We start from the raw sequence: 20,343 nt of genomic DNA on the forward strand, positions 1-20,343 counted from the left end.
AGCATATCCTATAGTTGATCTCAGGAATTCTTTTTCGGTCATAAGCAATTCATTTGAAAAATATGGCTTCAAAATTAAACGGTTAAACTTGTTTAAAAAAATAGTGGTCCATAAGTTAAAAATTTGACAAACTTGATCAAAATGTTTTTAATTTAAATGATGCAATTATTATACATAATTAATCAATGAAAGACTTCTTGCAAGACTTCTTGAATGAAAGGGGATGGGTGAGAAATATTCAAATAAAGGATATGTGCAGGCGCCATTGCACTGCTGTAAATTTTGAAGTCTCCAATGGCGCCTCGGCCAATCCCCGTACTTCTGATACCCGCTCATAATTGATTTTTGATACTAGGAGCATCATTGTTTGACTTGTACAGCTAAGGAAAGAGTGACTTTTCCATACAAGGGACATTATTCACTATATTACGTGAGTTCCGCTTTTATTACTTCACTCTCTGAATGGAAAATTATAAGATTGATTGAATTTCAGAAAATGTTCGGAGCTCCAACGAAGACTCAGGCGATTGAGGGAAAAACAACAAGAGACGAAAATAAGGAGGCAATAAATGCCATGATTACGAACCTCATAACTTTTGGTTTTATAATAGGAGCCATCCGAGCAGGTAAACAATATTTTAATTTGCATTTCCAAGACTTGAACTAAATTGATTTACATTTTTTACAGTTCCATTTGCACTGCAGCAGCTGAAGAGCTAAGGAAATTAGCAGCAATTTATTATGTTGAAAATTATCAATCTAAATAAAAAAATTCAATGAAATGTATCCATCTTGTTTGAAGAAAATAATATTTAATTTTAATTTGTTTGGATAAAGACAGGAAAAAAACCACTGTTTAAAATTTTTTTTTAAATTAGATTAAACAGGCTCACGGAGAGTTTTGATTTTGTGAGATTTTTTGCTGACCCCGTGCTTGGCTCTGCCTTCATTGAGACAAGTGAGCAAAGTGCACGCCTGGCACAACTCCTGGCTGGAGACGTGTCCACACCGGACGCAGGTGCTTTGTTGTGGCGTTTTCACGCCTGACTGAAACATCAGATTCTCGCCCGAGTGGATAATGTCCATGATCACCGACGGTCGAATTCTTTCGAGGTCCTTCAGGAACGTCCGTGCGTGACCTCTGTACGCGTTCGGCGCAAAAACGCACTCGGTGGAAAAATAAACGAGCTTGCGGAAATAGGCGTACATGACGATTTCCTTCTCGTAGCAAAACTTGAGCGGCTTGACCCTTGGCAGGGCGCCGTCCGAAGAGGTCACGGACGAGCAACACCGCCCGAGCCGCGCGATGTCGCCTCTCATGATGTTCATGAGCACCGTTTCCGCAATGTCGTCTGCGTTGTGTCCGGTGGCGATGCAGGAGGCGCCCATCATGACGGCGCCTCTCTCCAGGGCCTGTCTGCGGAAGACGCCGCAAAACGTGCAGTTGTTCTTTTTCCCCACCTCCTCCACGATTTTGTCCATCGTCCAGCCGTAAAGGTCCTGCAAATTAATTAATTTTAATCCAAAATTAACCAGATTAATTATCAAACCTGATAGGAGAGGATTTTCAAGGGCAGCTGGTAATCCTCCTTGTTCTGCTTGACGGTGTCCAGGCTGTCGTCCCGATACCCTGTGATGCCCTCGTCGATGGACAGCAGCATCAAGTTGAGCTTGTAATCGTACTTGTCGTTCAGGTGCTTCATGATGTAGGCGAGCACGGTCGAGTCCTTGCCGCCGGACGCCGCGATGGCCACCACCTGCTCAGGCTGGAAGAGGTTGCCGCTGGTGATGGTGTGGTGCACCTCCGTTTCGAACGCTTCGAAAAAACACTCCTTGCACAGGGCGGTGCCGGTCTTCGGTCGCCGCAGGATGGCCCTGCGTCCGCACTGAGTCGTGCAGGACACGGGCATGTCCGACCGGTCTTAAGAACTCCAAAAAATACAAAGAAGTGCCAATGTTGACACTTTCTTTAAAGTCACGTGGCTGCATTTTTGAACTTGGCGGCACAGATTGGAATTGAGCGCTGTGATTGGTTGGCGAATTTCGATTCCGCCAATCACGGCATTCGGCGTGGCCGGTTTGTGACTTTTCTCTGAAATTGATCAAAACAGTGGAGCAAAGATGACGTGCACGTCTACGATTTTCCCAATTTTCATCAATTTCCTGTTGCTTCTTAGTCAAATTGAAGGTGCAGTAGTGACAGATGGATAAAATAGATTAATTTCTTTTTTTGAAGCGAAAAAATTACTCAATTTCTGCACGAAAGGAACAGAAATTTTGATTATTTTAGCACCAAGGAAATACTCCCCTAATTTTTAATTTTTTTTTTCAGGAAAGAAGACGCAGTTTGTGACATGTGGCTCGGTGATTAAGCTTTTCAACACGGACTATAAAGTACATTAACCTTATTTTGATTTATCTTCTTAATTTTATTAAAATTGGAAAACTCCCAGGTTCGATTACATTCTCACGATGTGAAATATGGATCGGGAAGTGGACAGCAATCTGTCACAGGAACTGAAGTTCAGGAAGATGTCAACTCCCACTGGGTCATTAAAGCCGCCACCGGAAAGATCTGCTCGAGAGGGTATAAAAATTATTTTAATTTTTAGCATTGTGTCATTTCGAATTTCTTAAATCTGCCAGAGAGCCCATTGGTTGCGGATCAGTGATTCGCTTGGAACATGTGTCAACCAAGAAGAATCTCCACTCACATCACTTTCCATCGCCACTCTCCTCTAACCAAGAAATATCTGCTTACGGAGACAATTGTAAGGAAAATATAAGCCATTTTTGCATTTTGCTTTGACGCTTCTCTCTCTCTAGCCGGTGAAGGAGACACTGGCGATCACTGGACTGTGATTTGCAAAGGCGACAGTTGGCTTCGGGATGACTCGATAATGCTCAAGCACATGGACACTGACGTGTAGGTTTTAATATTTTATTTCTATTTAATTAAATCAAAGAATGTCTCTTTGAAAACAGCTACCTTTCGGTCACGGGACGAAGTTACGGGCGTCCAATCAATGGTCAGTTGGAGGTGGTTGGGGTGACGTCGCCCTCAAGCAGTCATTGGCAGGCAGCCGAGGGACTTTTCATCCACCCGAGTGATTTCCAAGTAAAATCTCATAGTTACGCACACACCGAGTTGTAATCCAAAGATACCAGGGCTTTCCCCGATGTTTTTTAACACTTGCTCTGTTCAATAATTTATTTCGACTAGCAAAATGTTCTTTTCCGAAATGGAGGGAATTGATTGAGTGAATATTGTGCAAATGCGTGTGAATAGAATAGTTGGCACAGCTTTCAATTAGGTTCGAAAGTTCAAAATATTTCCCAAAAAAATTAATTCAACCATCTCTGTGTTATGTGATAAATGTATAATGCGAATTTGATTTACTTGAGTCAAGTAAAGAAACCTATTAAAGTCTTAAAGCCAATTGAGTTTTATGTTCTAATAAGTTGCATTTATTTTTTTATTTGGATATAGATTTTGATCACCTATCTTAATTTCTTGCATATTATTTCAAATTTAATTTCACTAAGTAGATACAATTTAGAACTTTTCGTTAAGGTGGGATGATCTTATTTATAAAAATTGCCAATTTATCAGAAAAATTGATACAAGTTTTTTCAATCACATTAATATTCCATAAAAGTAAACTCACCCCAAAATTATATAAAGTGATTGGAAAATAAAGCCCATCCAGCTCGGTCTTCTTTATTCAAAGTCATAAGGAAAAACACTGTTTAGTCCGAAGCCGCTCAAAAATGATGATCGTCCAAATAATTGGTTATTGAGCAAAACGCTGTTAATCAAATCTGAAAATCATCATAAATTTTACTTTTCCTTTCAAAGTTTTTAATCATTTTTTCTGAGAAGGTGGCGACGCTGAATAGCTATTCAGCGCCCTAGGGAAGCTTGCTGAGCGAAATGCCATGCTCTCGAGAGTTTGAAATTAGGGTTGGGCGAAGACATTATTTTCCAACTTTGATCAAACTGTTGGATCAAACTTTGATCCTACTGTTGGATCCAACTTTGATCAAACTGTTGGATCCAACTTTGATCAAACTGTTGGATCCAACTTTGATCAAACTGTTGGATCCAACTTTGATCAAACTGTTGGATCAAACTTTGATCAAACTGTTGGATCAAACTTTGATCCAACTGTTGGATCCAACTTTGATCAAACTGTTGGATCCAACTTTGATCAAACTGTTGGATCAAACTTTGATCAAACTGTTGGATCCAACTTTGATCCAACTGTTGGATCCAACTTTGATCAAACTGTTTGATCAAACTTTGATCCTCTACTGTTGGATCCAACTTTGATCAAACTGTTGGATCCAACTTTGATCAAACTGTTGGATCCAACTTTGATCAAACTGTTGGATCAAACTTTGATCAAACTGTTGGATCAAACTTTGATCCTACTGTTGGATCCAACTTTGATCAAACTGTTGGATCCAACTTTGATCAAACTGTTGGATCAAACTTTGATCAAACTGTTGGATCAAACTTTGATCAAACTGTTGGATCCAACTTTTGAACGAAACTGTGGAAAAAGCTGTGGAAAATTTGAAAGAATGTATTGAACATTTTCATCTTCTAAAAAGTTTTATTTATTTTTAGGATAAAGATTTTGAACACCTACCCTGATCTACCCTAATTTTGTGCATACTTTTTTCATCGTTAATCTCAAGATACAGTTCAAAACTTGTTGTAAAGGCGGTATAATTTCATTTGTGAAAATTGCACATTTATCAGAAAATTGAAGAGAGTTCTCAATCATATCAATGCTCTCACCTATAATACCATTCAAAGCCATCCGCTTTTAAAAAAAGCTCTGCACAACTGATGTAAAGTGGAAAATTAAGCCCATTTAACTTGGTCTTTATTCAAAATGATATATATACTAAAAAATATATCACAAGGTACAATTTTACATTGCAAAAAATAATGTTTTTATAATATGGGGTACATATTTTGGTGATTTTTCTTTAATGGGATCCTGAGAAAAACTTGGCATTGAAACAATGGATTAAAATATTAAAACAAATCTGATGCCAAAGTTAAATTATTTAGTATGAAAATAATTCCTTTTTGCTCCACTGTTTGGTGTGAACAAATAGGCGTTTATCTAGTGAACTTTGATTTTGCACGGAAAATCTTTATCTTTCAATGTAGTTTTAATTAAGATTGTAAATATCCACAACTTGCTCAACATTATTTTTTTTTAAATGCCCTTTTCATTAAAAGACTCTGATGTTTGTTGTAAAAAAATCAAAATATTTTCAAAATTGTTAAATCAGCTCTGATTATCAGAATAATTTATAATCCACTGTAGCAAGTCAAGTTTTTTAAGGACATTGTCAAACAAAATCCGTAAAAACACCAAATTTTGAGGGATCAGAAAAGAAAAATTTCAGGATCGCGTATATTTCGTATTATACAATTTTGTTGCTCCGAAAATCAAGATGCAAGCAAGAAAAATCATTCTTAAGTCGTTCGATTATCACTTTGTAAATATTTTCGCACTTTAGCAAGTCCAGTCTCTGAAAATGATGTCAGTAATGCGTCCAGTTCCTCACGCAATCGATCAGGTGAACGAAAACGTACAGAACAAAAATCCTGGCAAAATAAAACTGCCTGATGAACGGATTGTTCGATGCACCGTTGGAACTCGAGGGTCGGCATCACACCTCCACGGCACCTGTCGCAGTCAACGACACCGTCTTCAGCATTCCGGACACACTGCGGCCGTTGGTATCGAGACTGCCATAGTTGTTGTGCGCCGGCGCCACGTGGCGGGACAGTCGCTCGGCCAGCAGCGGCTCCTCTGGCTCGTCACTCTCCTCCTCCCCCTCCTCCCCTTCATCGTCCTCGTCGTCGTCCTGCTTCTTGTCCGGCCGGACGGGCTGTCCGTGCACGGAGAAGAAGGCGAGCACGAGGAAGGCGAGGCCCAAGGTCACGCCGGCCATCAGGGTGGCGCACGTGGGGAAGCCGTACCACTCAAGCACGAGGCCCCCCACCGAGGGGCCGATGACCTCCCCCAGCGAGTACATGCCCGACCACACGCCGGCCACGATGCTGTACGTGGGCAGGTCGTCCGAGCAGCCGCCGGCCACGGCCGCGTCCAGCACGGCCTGGTACGTCGGCAGCAGCGTCAGCGCCGCCGCCACCCCCAGGATGGCCAGCGAAACCAGGGTCACCCACAGAGAACTGCACAAAATCACATCATTAATTTAATTAATTGCGTTTATTCCTTTATGTGAAAAAGACCAAGTCTGTTGTTCAAAACAAGAAGTTTCAACTTAATTTAGTGATTATCCAATCAGGACTGACTTCTCTTGAGGATCAAATATCTTGGTGGGAAAAGGTGAATCTGCTCCGATCAACCCCTGGTTTTTAAGCTTAGGGCGGTGCGAATTTTTTGATCGCAAATATATCCTTGGCATGAAATTTTGACATCTTTCAAACGCATTCAGGAATTGAATTTAATTTTAATTTTACCAAAGTGTGATCTACGTGTAGTAAAAAATGATGATTTATTCTTCAAATATATAAAAAAAAATTCTCTTCTCGAAGGTCATTCATGTTTGGCATCAAATTTCACCACATCAGCCAATTAAGTGTTTAGAAATTTCACCACATCAGCCGAGTGTTGAGAAATGATGATCAGATGATTTTTTCAAGACACCCTCTTTTCAGTCTAATTATAAGCAATTTAAAATTGTCTCACCTCGGAAGAAAAGGCAGCAAAGGGGAAGGCCCGACCGTGAGCAGGCCGATGGTGCAAAGAACTAATCCGAAGCACATCATGAGCCAGTGCGATCCGATTCTGGTGGCCAAAAGTCCCCAGAGCGGGCTCGCCGCGGCGTAGACCCCCGAAGAGAGCAGGAAAACCAGACCCACCTGCTGCGGCGTCAGATTGTACTGAAATTATATTTGTTATTTATAATTGATAAATTTTATTAAAATCAGAAACCTGTCTCAAGTGGGGCTCAAGGGTGGGGTCAAGGAACCCCCAGTTGGCCGCCGACACGATCACAACCAGTCCTATCACAATCACCGAAGGCACTCGCAAAACCTCCAAAATCGAGCCTGCTTTTGGCCGCACACTATTTGCTGTTCAAAAATATGTCAAGAGAATTAAGTTGGAAATTTTTATAGTGCGCACCTTCGGCTGCAGGAAGAAGGTAAATGTTTATTGGGACAAACAAAACCATCACAACCCCCAGCGTGTAAAATGGCAGTCCAAAACCGCCAACCTGAAATAATAAAACGAAAAAATATATTTACGTTTATTTAATTTAAGCCTATAAAACGGCTGGAACAATTTTTATAATTTTCTCTACATTAGCGTCTGCAGATTTCAATTCCACGGATATGGATAGATGAAAAAAGGCAAATTAAAATTATTAGGAGAACTTAATTTCCTAAATTTACGTAGCTTTTTCTCCTAATTGTTGTGATTAAAATTAATAAAAATTCATATTATTCCAATCAAATTGACAAAATAAAATAAATAGTTATCTGAACTTGGAAATTTATATTTTTTTTCTTATGGTAACCAGTTTAGTAAACATTTTTCTCAGTATAGAGAAGCTCCTTTTGAAAAATAATCAGACAAGATTTAAAAAGAAATAAACATGAAAAAAAAATTAAATTATCAATTCTGCATCTTGAAATTATTTCGAAAGAGTGTTGAATGGAGACATAATTGTTATTCTTGTCATAAATTATGGGCATACCGAGTACAAAACGCCGCCAAGCGCTGGCCCGACACTCATGCCAAGTCCGACGAACGTCTCCAAGATGCCCATGACTGGGCCGATGTGCTCGGGAAAGACGTCGGCGACAAAAGTGTAGCTGGCCGTCGAGTAGGCCGCGGCGCCCAACGCCTCTGTCCCGCGCAGCAGGAAGCTGTACGTGATGAAGGTGGTCGTGTCGCGGATCCGGTCCATCAGCCTGAAAACCCAGGTCACTGACCTGCGATCCAACAATCTTTTATGCCTCGTTACCCAAAAATTATGCTGCACCCGCCGGCCACAAACATCCCCGACATGAACATGAATTTCGCTCCGACCAGTGGAAGCTACAAATTCGGATTTTAGTAAAAAAAAATTAATTTATATTCTTGCTAAATCATTACTCACTATTTTGCCAAAGATCGGCGATGAAATGAACATCACAAACGCGTAGAAACTGAAGACAAGCCCTGAAACTGTGGCGTTCACACCTTTGGCAGACGCCTGAAAACATGCAAAACGAAAAATTAGTATAAATAACAAATAATTTAGTAATTTAAAAATATTTTATAAGTATTTATGAGCTTTTGTTAATTAACTTAATTCATTGATTAGAACTTGTCTTATTGAAATTTTAATCAGTTTTTTGCTCTTTGAATTAATTAATTGTTATTAATTATTGAGTAGAATACAAATTTTAATTAATAAAATCAATTTCAATTAAAAGTCCCGGTAAAATTTTTATTTTTATTGGTAATGATAATTTTAAAGTAATCAAAAAATTTTAAGAAAAAAAAACGCTCAATGCATATTTCTAATTTTTAAGCTTTCATACAATGATTTATATGTTTTATCAACTTAATTTAATCATTTCAACTGGTTTTGGTGAAATTTTGATCAATTTCTTTTTAAATTTCGATTTAATTCATTGTTTTTTCATGGTCCATGAATCACGGAGGAAAGTTTAAGTTCAATGTAATAAAATAAATTTAATAAAAATAATAATTACACATTCTAGTAAAACAATCTTTTGTATATTGATGGTGATAAGTGAACCTTTATTCTTAGAAAACTTATTAAAACACAAATAAGCTGCATTATTACTTATCAGAGAGACCAACTTGAGGGCAACAACCCGCCGCATTAATACGTGTTATGCAGACTGATTGTGAGCAATAAAGCTTGGTTGCGGCGCGCACGCATGAATTCAGGTTCATCGCCAGCGAATTAATTAGCCAATAAGGCTCACGTGACTGCAGATGCGTCTAAAGAGGCGAACAAATGCGAAAAGAGAAACGTTTTACAATTATTCATGGCAGGTTGCATCACAACCTGAGAGTAAAATGTAGTAATAAAATAGCAATATATTATTATGTTACACACAAGAATGAAAAGAACATACGTGTGATGTTTGCAGGTTTATAATAATAATAAATAAAGTGGCCTCGCGTCGCCGTGCATAGCAAAATAAAAGAACTAGTTTTCCGCGATTGAGTGATAAACGAACGCAGAGATAAGAAATCGAAGGTTATTAAAATGCATTCAATCCCTTTCATTCTGCATTGATTTTTTTAGTCAATAATTACTTTTAGCGAAATAATTAAAAATGATCAGATCAAAATCTCAAGGTTATGACCGTTGCAAAAAAATTGGATTAATAGTTTTTTATTTACGATTTTACTTGAGCTCGAGAGTGCGGAAAATGCAAAAGTGTCCGTCAAAAGAGCGCGGTGCATGCAGAGGCTTCTAAAAATAAGCGCAATGTATGCAACTCGGCGACCGGGGTGCAGTGTCGTCCAATTGTTAAGTTCCATCACACACAGCACCAAGAGCAGGCGCATTGCCAACCTTGGCCCACTTCACTCCTCATAATCAAACATCTTATGCACTTGCTTCGGCTTCTTTTCCACTTTGAAAAATTTAGAAAGAACCACTTTAGACCGTTCAAAATATAAAAATATTGTACTTAATCAAAAAATTGTAATGATGAAATTTGAGGTTCTGTAATATTTTAGGTGTCAATTACATTTGTAAATGAAAAAGTTAAAAAATCAGATCAAGTATTTAAAAATTAATAAAATTTTACATTTTATTTTCTTTTAAATCAAAGCTTAGATTTTAGGCTGAAAACATTCTCAGTGCAAATCTATAAATGAAAATTGAACAAAATTTGAGTTTGTTTAATTTACCTCTTTTGGGAAAAATGGGGCCATGATGGACATGGAGCAAAAGCTGACAAAGTCGACGAGGGCGAGCGAGGCGAAGACGAGCTTTTGGTCGCGGTCGAAACTGCTGAAGCCGGTGGCCCTGGGCGTCAGGTGCGTCCTGAGGAGGCGCTGGCTGATCCTGCGGCCGGACGGCGGCGACCAGCGGCGCCGCGACTGTTGCTGGCGCTGCTGCAGCGACGCCGGCACCGAGTGGCTCCGCACGTGCGGCGTCCCATTCGGCCGGAAGAACACGCGCTTTCCGTTCTGCCGACTGCAAAATGAAAACAATTAAAATAAAAAATATGCAACCCTCTCCGCTGATCTGCTGGACAGGTTGCCTAAGTTAAAAATTCATGCGTGTTGGAAAGTGAACAAGGGTTGGATTTTATCGATTCGAAAATCAATGAAGAAGTATATAGTTTGTTTTTCAGAGTTGAATTGAAAATAGGCTTCTGTAAACAATATTTCAAAAGAAATAAAAAACAATAAAATTTAATATTCATTATTATCAATTGTGCACCTGATGAAATTGAATGAAGTAAATTTAACCTTTAAAATCTTACCACGTTCAACATTTTCTGAATAAAAAGTTGGCAGCGAAACATGCTTTTGACGAGATTGAAATAAGAAAATTTCTCTGACATAAATTTTATACGTATTTAATTAAAATGGATCAGGTACGATTAACAATAATTTTAATTAAATTGAATAATATATAACACTTTCACTTCATTGATTTTAATTACACTGCTGAACTTGATCACTTTCCACTTAAATTTATAACCAAAACATCAATCTAGTAATTTTATTTAAAAACTTTAAAACTATTTTAAAATAAAATTAATTTTGCTTCGTGTACTTTTGTATACTACATTAAATAATAAGTAACTTTTACATAATTTTAATTAAATATCAATTAAATTTTAAATTTTAAAAATAATAATTAACTTTAAATGTAAAAAAAATGTAATTTGCTCTTTTGTAGATTTAATAAATTTTTTAATTTAAATATTCAACAACAAAATTGTAATATATGGAGAGGAATGAATGTCTCGGACCTTGTGGTGGAGGCGTCGTTGACACTGGTTGACCTGCTCTTCCTCCTTCCTGATGCAAATCGTTGCCGGTCGACGTGTTGGTCGTCGTCGTCGTCCGACGCCATCAGGGTCACCCTAATGTTGACGTGTTTGGGCCGCGGCTCGTCGGCCGCCGCCGCCGTGTCGTCGTTCATCGCGCGCCTCTCTGCAATTTCTCAAATCCTAATCTGACTCGCCTTTCGCCTGCACCTCCGATGCACTTCTCGCTCGCCACTCACTCGCTCCGCCGCCGCCGCCGAGCAGCAATTCTTTTATTTTCTTGATGCACTTTCAAGAAGAAGAAGTCGCGTCGGCGCCGGCGCCTGCACTGCGGGCCAAACCCACCCTTTCCGCAATTCAGTGCCGGCCGGCTCGGGTGCACAGATCAATTTACTCTTTCAGTCACGCGTACTCGGCCTATCTTTTATTATGCCCTATTTATTTTTATTTATTCTTTTCGGTCAAAACAGATCAAAATAAGTGAATTAAAAAATATATATATAATTACATTAATATCTAAATTTATAATTCTTTTCCATAATTTTTATTTTCCTTATTATTTAATTTTATTTTAATTAATTTCATCTTTAAAGTAATTTTAAGGAAATTCAAGTTATAAAAATAGGCTACATAGATTATTTATTTTGAAATTTTTCTGTAGCAAATTTTTGTTGTTTTTCTATCCAAAAGTTTAGAAGTTTATTTAAAAATATCGGGCTTATATTATAAAAAATAAATGTAAATAAATTTTTTATTGCAAATATTCTTCCAAATAAATAAATGTACAATTTCAAGCTCTAGATTTTCAGAAAACAAAATATCAAAGTAAAATTCGAAGAAGTAATTTTATAGTTTAATTGAAACAAGAAGATGGTGTTTGGCCAAAACATTTTTATTATTTTGATATATAATCATCATATATAATAAGGTGATTCAAGTGTGTGGCTGCTGTGTATGCGTGTGAGTTTGGATTTTGTTGTTTTGTATGTAATGAGACGGCGGCAAATGTTTGTCCAAGAGTTGCTGCAAGATTATCACTTCTTCTTCTTATTATTATTACGGTGAGGCGGGGGTTACAATCAGAGCTATGCCGCTTTTATACACACAGCTCGAATCCACACACACAGACATATTTTGTATGCTCGATTTGAAAGATAGACTGCACACGTGCGCTTTGTCTTAATATACACTTTTTTCATAAATTTCTCATTATTTTTTCTTCTTAAAGGTTAATTTGACCGCAAAACAAACAATTTCAAAGATCGGCACCGGAATCGCTGCCAAATTATGTCCATTTATATTGTGCCATGCAAAACACACTCAATAATGTAATATCTATGCAAAACAGAAAAGGGGTGATTGGTTATACATTAATTCAACACTTCTTGCCTTGTTGGTTTTACAAATCCTTCGAAGAAAAATTAAAACACAAAATTCAGATTTCCTACTCTCAGGATAAAACTTTAAAAAGCCAGCACAGTTTTTCAAACAACAATAATTCCTCAACTCACAATCAGAATTTCCTTTTTAAGAGAGATTCTGTTGTTCAAAAGCATGACTATTTAACACTTGTACTTGTGATTCAATCATGTGGCAACTATATTTTTTATTCAATAATAAAACTGCAATCTCATATTTGAGTGAAAAAATGGGCACCCGAGGAAAAATTTGAGACGAAATGGAAACGGAGTTCAATGGATAGTTTTTTACTCATTTACTGTCTTTTACATAAAATTCAAGAGTAATTTTTCAAATTAAAAAAATCCAACAAAGCTGTTGAATAAAAGCCAGATTCCATTTCGTCATTCAATCCTCCATTTCCTGTTAGTAATTAACATAACTTTTTATATATATTTAATGTTAATGTTGAATATACGAAATGATATATAATAATTTGTTTGTTTAGAAACAAAATTAATAAACTTAATCCAATAAGAGTACAAAAATATGCACAACACACTGCCTAAATGTAGCACATCTGTTTTTAAGATTTCATGTAGCGACAAATTTGACATTCATAATTTTGGTTGCACATCGACGAGAGAATTCAGATCTGCAGTGAGATATTATCAAAAGTTTTTTACTTTAAAATTTCATCCATCTATGTGAGAGGCACCCTGGTATGTTTAAGAACAAAAACATGTCGGAACAAATTTAATAGGACAACAATAATCATCCTGCCAAACGAATTGCTGAGAGTGCCATTTATTTATTTTGAAAGGTTGATTTGAGAGTAAAGAACAGCAATTCGCCAATTTTGATCAAAATGCATCGTTCGTTTTTAATTTTCAATTTTCTTTTTTAGTGAACACATCGGCTCAGGTTGAGAGACCTACAACTACCTTGTTACACCTCACTGGTTCCTCAAAATAAAGGCCGTGAAAATCCTCTTGTGCTTCAACAGAAAGAAATCGGGACTTGCTTTTTCAAAGAAGTTCGATGAATTATGGTTGTATACAATAATTGCATTATATATTGTTTCGGAACGTTGCGGAAATTATTACAGTTAACGCAGTGAATGGCTTTCAAGGCAGGTACCTCAAGTTTAATTAACAGAACTTGCTCAAATCATTGACAGAGAGATTGAATTCGCGGAAAGTAAATTAGCGATGCGACGTAACTCTGGAGGGCTTCAATCTTCCTTTTTATACATGTTTTTTGAAACTTAGGGTTCAGATCAGTAGCTCAGATCTGAGATTGATGTGAAAAAAGAGCTGTGTTGGTGAATAATGCTTGTACGTAGCGCCTGCTCGGCTTACTTGGCGCCAGGCAATTTGCTTAGGACCTGAAAATGAAATCATTTGTTAATTAAAAGTGTCTGAAAAGATTAAAAAATAAAATCATGTAATCCTATATTAATGATTTTGATAACTATTAAAATTAACTAAGATACAATTTTTTTTCAATTTAAATTTTAAAGCAAAAATTAACAATTTTATTCAATAATTCTAGTTGAATTTTTTGTGATATTATTGCAAATTCAGTTTTAATAATTTAATGCATCATTTTTAATTTGAAATTATTTTATTTCAATGACTCAAATGTTCATTTTAATACAATTGAATTTGGATAAAAAATTATGAAATTGATTATGAAATTCACTGTTAAGATTTTAATCCATTTAAAAAGCAATTAAAATTTGCCAATATACATTTTTTTCCATCGTGACAATATAAATTAAAAAATTTGTTTAGGAAACACGGCTTATTAAATTATATTGTTAGAATTCTTAAAATATGAAGTGTCATTTTTCCATAAAAATTGTTGTTATTTGAAAAAGTAATTAGTTGAACCTTTGAAACGTCCACTCCAGTTAGCGCCTGGATTGCGGGGGGCAGCTGGCCAGCCAACCGCGCAATTTCTCCTGTGCCTGTGTTGTCGCCGCCGAGAAGCACAATCTCCTCGGTCTTGGCCAGCGGAGCCGAAACCTCAGCGGCAATCTGATAAAATTCAAGTTAAAATCTGTGAATTTATAAATAAATCTGGCTTGCCTTTGGCAGTGCTTCGAGCACCAGTGACATGATGGCCGCGTCTCCGTACTGCTTGTAAACGGCCGCCTTCATTCTCATCCGCTCGGCCTCGGCCTTGCCGACCGCCTCGATGGCATAAGCCTCGGCCGATCCCAACTTTTTGATTTTCTCTGCTTCCGCCTGCGCCACGGCAACAGTTTGCGTTCTGGAATTCACCAAAATTGAAATTAAATTTAACTAATAATTTAATAAATTTGTAAAAATATCAAAATCAAGGCAGGGATTTGAGTTTATAGCAATTAAATTTAGTTCATTGATAATAAATTTAAAAAAATATAAACTTTTATGTTGTTTCCAAAAAATCTACATATTAATTTGGTTAAATAATTTAGTTTACAATTCCTTAAAAAAGGAATGAAAATCTATAAAAAATTGTTAATTTTTAACCAATAAATTTGACTTGCAACCAAATTCAATTGTTGTACCTTTTGCCCTCAGCAATCATCTGGACGCGGTAGCTCTCAGCTTCGGCAGGGAGGCGCACGGTCGACGAAAGCTCCCTTTCCTTTCTCTGCACCTCCTGCTGCTCGACTTCGATCTGTTTGCGTCTCTCGACAACCTCGATCTGGATTTCTTCGTTTCGGATTCGCTGCCGGATTTTGGCCGCTTGCAACTCGTAGGCCAATTGAGCCTCGGCTTTCTACAAAATTACAATTTTTGTTTATAACAAGTCTTGATTTTTTTTTTATCAAAAATTACAGCCGTGTTGATTTCCTTGTCGAAATTGGCCTTTTGCAGTTTGTACATCCTTGAGTTGTCCTCGATTTTTGTGTCCGTGTTGTACTTGATGTCCATCGCAGATTTCTCGCAATCTGCTTCCTGCAAGAAAATAATTGCAAATTAGTAAATGATGTAAATTTTAATTCAACAATTTCAATCAGGACTGGGAAAAATAGTTGATTTGAGGCAAAAATTGATTGTTTTTGCAGGGAAATAAAAACAGCGGTAATTTTAAAACTAAAAAAAAAGGAAAAAATTTGTAAGGGTTTTTAATAAATTTTCATTTTAATTGATGAACTTTGCATTTGCATCAAAATCAATGAAAATATGTGAGAAAAAAAAATCAGGCACAAAATTAAGACAAATTTCTACATAAAAAAATTAATTCAAAAGTTAATTGGGTTGATAATTTTCATAAAAAAACATTTATACTCTTATGAATCGTAAATAATTAATTGTACGTTGAAAAGTTGTACACATTTTGTGTTTAATAAATTTCTATATATATACTCTTTTTTTGGTGTTTAAAATTTAGTCTAAATTTATTAAAATTGAACAAATGAGTGTGTTGAGATTTTGTTACCCTGATTCCAGCGTCCCTGTTGGCCTGGGCGACGCCGATGTCCGCGTCGCGCTTGACGTTGGCCGTCTGCGCCTTTCCGAGGGAGGCCAAGTACTGCACATCGTCGTACACGTCCTTGATGGTGAACGAGAGGATCTCAATGCCCATGCGGCCCACGTCGGGCGCCGCCACCTCGCGCACCAGCGCCGCGAACTGGTCCCGGTCTTTGTACACCTCTTCCACGGTAAGAGTTCCTGAAAGCGAAAATTCACAATTCCGTTGATTAATTAAATTGGGCAACTTGTTTTTTCCTTCCAATTCGTCATTTCATCAACATGTTGCGTGATTTTTTATTTGCGGCCAATGAGACGATTTTTGAGGTTAACCAAACGAAAAAACTAATTATTATATTGAAAAGAAGTAAAAATACAAATTGCAGGCTTGGCTGCTCAATTTACAACGGAAGCAATTTGTCCAGCTGATTATATTATGATTTTTTCCACGTAAAACTCGCAACACCATCATTTTGCTGCTTTTGCGTGTCGCGTTTATTCCATAATCCTCGATATTTTTATCATCTTTACTTATTTGCGCGGAATCGTGATGTTTGATTTGAAGTAAACATTATTGCAAAAGGGGAGATAAGCAGCAGAGTGAAAAAGTAAAGAAAGATTTTCACTCAAACATTTCGTAACAAAATAAATTTGAAATATTCGAAATAGAAAATACTAAATTACATGGAAATGAATAAGCTTGTCCTCGTTGTATTTGTTATTGAAATTAATAGTTTAAAAGTAGAACTAATGAATTAAATATTTTTTGGTTCATTATTTAAAATTACTGTGTTTAAATCATATGTTATATAAAATTTGAAAAGAAAACTTAAATTTATAAGGGAAACTATGAAATAATGGCGCTAAAAAACATTTTGTTATTAGATTTTTGTACCATTAATTTGAATAAACAATATTTTTATTCAATATTTATAAAAAAATTTAAATATTGTTATTTTAACTGTGATAAATATAATTATTATTATATAAATGAAAAACTGATGAAAAGTTTTAAAAACAAAATAAATTAAAATAGTGAAAATTTCGGTTAAACTAACATTATCCCTTTTGAAAAAACCTTAAAATTAATTTCATTTTTTTTAATTGATATTGAATTTTTTGATTCAATTGTTAATATTCATGAAAATGTACTCACTTTTTAACAACAAAAACCGTGATCGCGATGGAGAGACCCAAGCCGAGCGCTTCCAAATTGGCCAACATTTTCGAGCGCCGCTCGGAGACGCAATGAGCGGGCGGATTTGAGCGAGAGCAGCACTGAAGCCTTCCTTGCTCAAGACGTACTCGCGCCGCGCGCGTTTGTTTCCACTGTATATATTGATTATGGAAAAATACAAGTGCACTCGCTCTGGTAATGCAAAAGTTGGTCCGAAAGGGCCTTGGGTGACGAAATGCTTTCTTTCTGCCCTTCCACTGAGCGAAAAAAAATAATATATGCGAGTGGGGTGAAAAAAAACTGGAAAAATGAATCGATCGACGCACTCGCGACGGAAGCCGCTGTTGTGCGGAGTAATTGATCATCAGCCGCGACGTCACTAATTAGCGTGCACGGATCAACCTTGGCGACGCTCAACGCTCTGCCAAGTGAATAAATATACACGCCATCGGCACTATTGACTGATATCAAGCCACGATTTGCAACTACGCTTCACTTGGCAATTCCTGCTCTATATTTCATGGTGAATCAACGTGACTTAAAGAATTGCAACAGTTTTCTACACAAAATAATTGCAAAAATATTCTAATTTTAAACAATTATTAATTGTTTGAAATAATTAAGAGCAAAATCAATAAAATTTGAAGATTTTTAAGCTATTTTTGTTAAATTATTAATTCAAGAAACAACTCTTAGTTTCTTAATATTAAAAAATTCCACCCTTCGAACCTTAATATTCCTGCCAGATGAATTTGAACCTTTAAGTCAATATTATTGCTCTTTTTGAAAATCACAAATTTTTTATCGCAATTTTGGCGTTGGTCATAAGAACAGGTCCTCTTTAAAAAAAAATTACTAGTGTTGTCCTTTAACTAAGACTAATGTTATGTTATGCAAATCAATGCACGCTTTAACCAATCTTTGGCCTGCATCGGCGACAATTATAACACCCAGCGGGGTGCAATTTTAATTTTATAATTACGGATTGGGAAAGTCCCACGATTTTGCTCTCTTGACCGAAGCCTTGCACTTTCAACGCGCGACAAAATTATTGAGGGCCACTCGGAATAGAAATAGAAACTTGTGCTCGCCGCCAGCAGCGATCGTACCGAAATAAAAATGCACAAAAGTTGTTGTGCTGAGAGTCGGTTATTGCAGAATCGAATCATCTGCAATGCACACTTCTTCAATTTAAACTTTGCAGGCGCGGCAAAAAAAAGCGGACGCGAATATCAACCAACTCATCAAAAGTACAATGCATTGTAAAAAAAGAAGATAAATCGCAAATATCTCGGGAAAAAAGCAGATAATAGAACAACTTTTCAACTTAAAAAAAAAAATAAATAAATAACGAATGGAATTACAGATTAAAATTATAGAACGCGTTGAAATTCTTAAAATTCTATGACCTTGTAATATTTCAAAGTCATAAATAACGTGCTTAGAATTACTTCATGATTAAATCTTGCATTGTTGCAAAATATACTTAATTTTAATTTTCATCTCAGTGAAACTAGATCAATCTTTTTTTGAAACGCACCTAGGATGGCTCTCAAGTGGCCTTCGAGTGTCTGCAGAACGGTCATCTTGACTTCCTTGATGGACTTGCCGAGGAACTGCTCAGAGGCTGTTTGCAGAAGTTCCTCGGCCTTCATGATCTTGCACTGGGCCACCCCAGTCACCGTCAGGGGCACGCCCTGCGCAGTCTCCACTTGTTCGCACATCGGATTCAGAGTCATCACCTGCAAAAATTCATTACAAAAATTTCAATATAAATTTCATAATTAAAAATGATTTTTGAATGTCTGCGGAAATTTAGAGTCACCGTTATTTGCCTTAAAATAATTTGTCCTAAAACCGATTTCGATTTCTCTATTTGTCCTAAAAGCAAAAGTCCCAAAAAAAGTAATTTTACCTTTCATTAGTTTTGAATGAAAGTGTCCTAAAAATATAGAATCTGAAATAAATTTATTTTGCTGCTTTTAAAGTTCATACAATGCATTCAATTATGCATTCAGTTTAAATAAAATTTATGAATGCAAGCAAAATTGAATAAGTTGACACTAAATAAACATTATAAAATGAAACTTTTATTGAAATAGATAATAGATATGAATTGAATTGACTTGATAATAAATTAAAATGTAATTAATTAAAATTAAAATGTATTAAAAAGAAATTATTGATTTTAATTAAAAAATTTGCTTATATGGGCCTCAAACCCACCGAGACCGGCCGAGGCCCAACGAGATTTAGGAGAAATGGGCAAAAATTAAGACAAAAATATTAAAATGAAAAATTTTAAATGGCAAATGATTTTATGAATTTTTAGGACAACTGAAATTATGATAAATGCGGGTCTCCCGAAATTTACCTCCAATGAAAGTCTCTGGACGTCTGTGACGAGCCACCATGCCCAGGCCCACCCTCCAACTATGGTCGTCTTCTTGGTCGAGCCGCAGCATCCTCCTGAAATCACAACAAATAAACACAGATATAAAGAATGAGTTTTATTTTAAAAAAATTAATAGTTTATAAAATTAATTCCATTTCCTTTTTAACTGCAAATAAATTTATAATAATTTTGCCTATTTATTACGAAATTGTAAAATCTTCTATTCGGCTTTGAGGAGAAAGATTTTATTTAATTTTGTATTGACTTGATTTGATTTGTCATCAGTTTGCGTTGCATGAAAGTTTGATAATGACGCAAGACGCGAAGAGCGTCCTGAATTTGAAGATGGCCTATGTGACCAATGCCGCGTTCTTCTTTCACCAAGGTGATTTCCTTTGTGCTCGTTACACGTATTAGCACTCTTTGAAGCTCCACTTACAATTAGAGACAAACTGCCCACCTTGTACGAAAGCATTCAAATTCAAATTCAATCTATAATTTTTTGTTTAGCGTAATTCAGTTTGAAAAAAGCAGGTTCATACTCAACCCTTTTTGTTTTTGTATTGGAAAAAGCACCAAAATATATTTAATTAATTTTTTTTTAAATTGCATTTTTTTAATTTTACTTAATTATAAAATTTTGATATCAAATTTAATTAAAAATTCCTCAGAATTCAGATATGTGGTGTAATAATGGAAAATGGGGGATTTTGACTTGACGATTGGCGTACGTGAGCGGCACCAAAATTGAGACACGGAACAATATACTAGAGATGCAAGAGCGATCCGCGCGTGTTTTCATTATTCCGGCTTTTCTCCTCTCTCGAGCACTCTTTGAGGATCACACCGTTATCCTCGTCCATACCTGCGA

The 20,343-nt window shown here is 36.5% G+C and overlaps 4 protein-coding genes and 1 long non-coding RNA gene across 6 annotated transcripts in view; 2 read left to right on the forward strand and 3 right to left on the reverse strand.

Annotated features, from left to right (window-relative positions):
- The first annotated feature begins 270 nt into the window (after nt 1-270).
- Nucleotides 271-782, forward strand: LOC132196277 (uncharacterized). The gene is made up of 3 exons (XR_009441753.1): nt 271-430; nt 494-626; nt 689-782. It is a non-coding gene; the product is annotated as an uncharacterized LOC132196277 (long non-coding RNA).
- A 10-nt stretch (nt 783-792) lies between these two features.
- Nucleotides 793-1,994, reverse strand: LOC132196274 (cytoplasmic tRNA 2-thiolation protein 1). The gene is made up of 2 exons (XM_059618815.1): nt 1,551-1,994; nt 793-1,500 (listed from the first exon to the last, which is right to left on the reverse strand). The coding sequence occupies exons 1-2, from the start codon at nt 1,908-1,910 to the stop codon at nt 880-882; spliced, it is 981 nt and encodes a 326-aa protein (XP_059474798.1). The 5' UTR covers nt 1,911-1,994; the 3' UTR covers nt 793-879.
- A 64-nt stretch (nt 1,995-2,058) lies between these two features.
- On the forward strand, nt 2,059-3,465 carry LOC132196275 (stromal cell-derived factor 2). The gene is made up of 6 exons (XM_059618816.1): nt 2,059-2,188; nt 2,333-2,394; nt 2,454-2,587; nt 2,647-2,771; nt 2,827-2,926; nt 2,986-3,465. The coding sequence occupies exons 1-6, from the start codon at nt 2,122-2,124 to the stop codon at nt 3,152-3,154; spliced, it is 657 nt and encodes a 218-aa protein (XP_059474799.1). The 5' UTR covers nt 2,059-2,121; the 3' UTR covers nt 3,155-3,465.
- A 1,134-nt stretch (nt 3,466-4,599) lies between these two features.
- Nucleotides 4,600-11,318, reverse strand: LOC132196110 (MFS-type transporter SLC18B1-like). The gene is made up of 9 exons (XM_059618531.1): nt 11,018-11,318; nt 9,942-10,230; nt 8,161-8,256; nt 8,026-8,099; nt 7,756-7,972; nt 7,182-7,272; nt 6,990-7,129; nt 6,744-6,937; nt 4,600-6,223 (listed from the first exon to the last, which is right to left on the reverse strand). Exons 1-9 carry the CDS (start codon nt 11,188-11,190, stop codon nt 5,698-5,700), a joined length of 1,800 nt encoding a protein of 599 aa, XP_059474514.1. The 5' UTR covers nt 11,191-11,318; the 3' UTR covers nt 4,600-5,697.
- A 754-nt stretch (nt 11,319-12,072) lies between these two features.
- Nucleotides 12,073-20,343, reverse strand: part of LOC132195930 (flotillin-2) — a 104,915-nt gene continuing 96,644 nt past the window's right edge. Inside the window, exons 2-9 of one of the 2 annotated variants that reach the window (XM_059618235.1) lie at nt 19,452-19,546; nt 18,618-18,819; nt 15,869-16,101; nt 15,265-15,384; nt 14,991-15,205; nt 14,527-14,710; nt 14,329-14,475; nt 12,073-13,820 (exon numbers count right to left, since the gene is read on the reverse strand). In XM_059618235.1, coding sequence (XP_059474218.1) covers nt 13,791-13,820; nt 14,329-14,475; nt 14,527-14,710; nt 14,991-15,205; nt 15,265-15,384; nt 15,869-16,101; nt 18,618-18,819; nt 19,452-19,546 — 1,226 coding nt within the window. In that variant the 3' untranslated portion in view covers nt 12,073-13,790. Of the gene's footprint in view, nt 13,821-14,328; nt 14,476-14,526; nt 14,711-14,990; nt 15,206-15,264; nt 15,385-15,868; nt 16,102-17,056; nt 17,196-18,617; nt 18,820-19,451; nt 19,547-20,343 lie in introns of those variants that run through there. The other variant, XM_059618236.1, reaches the window with a different exon arrangement.

This window comes from Neocloeon triangulifer, unplaced genomic scaffold, assembly GCF_031216515.1.
Source record: "Neocloeon triangulifer isolate White Clay Creek 2 clone unplaced genomic scaffold, ASM3121651v1 ptg000011l, whole genome shotgun sequence".
Lineage (NCBI taxonomy): Eukaryota > Metazoa > Arthropoda > Insecta > Ephemeroptera > Baetidae > Neocloeon > Neocloeon triangulifer.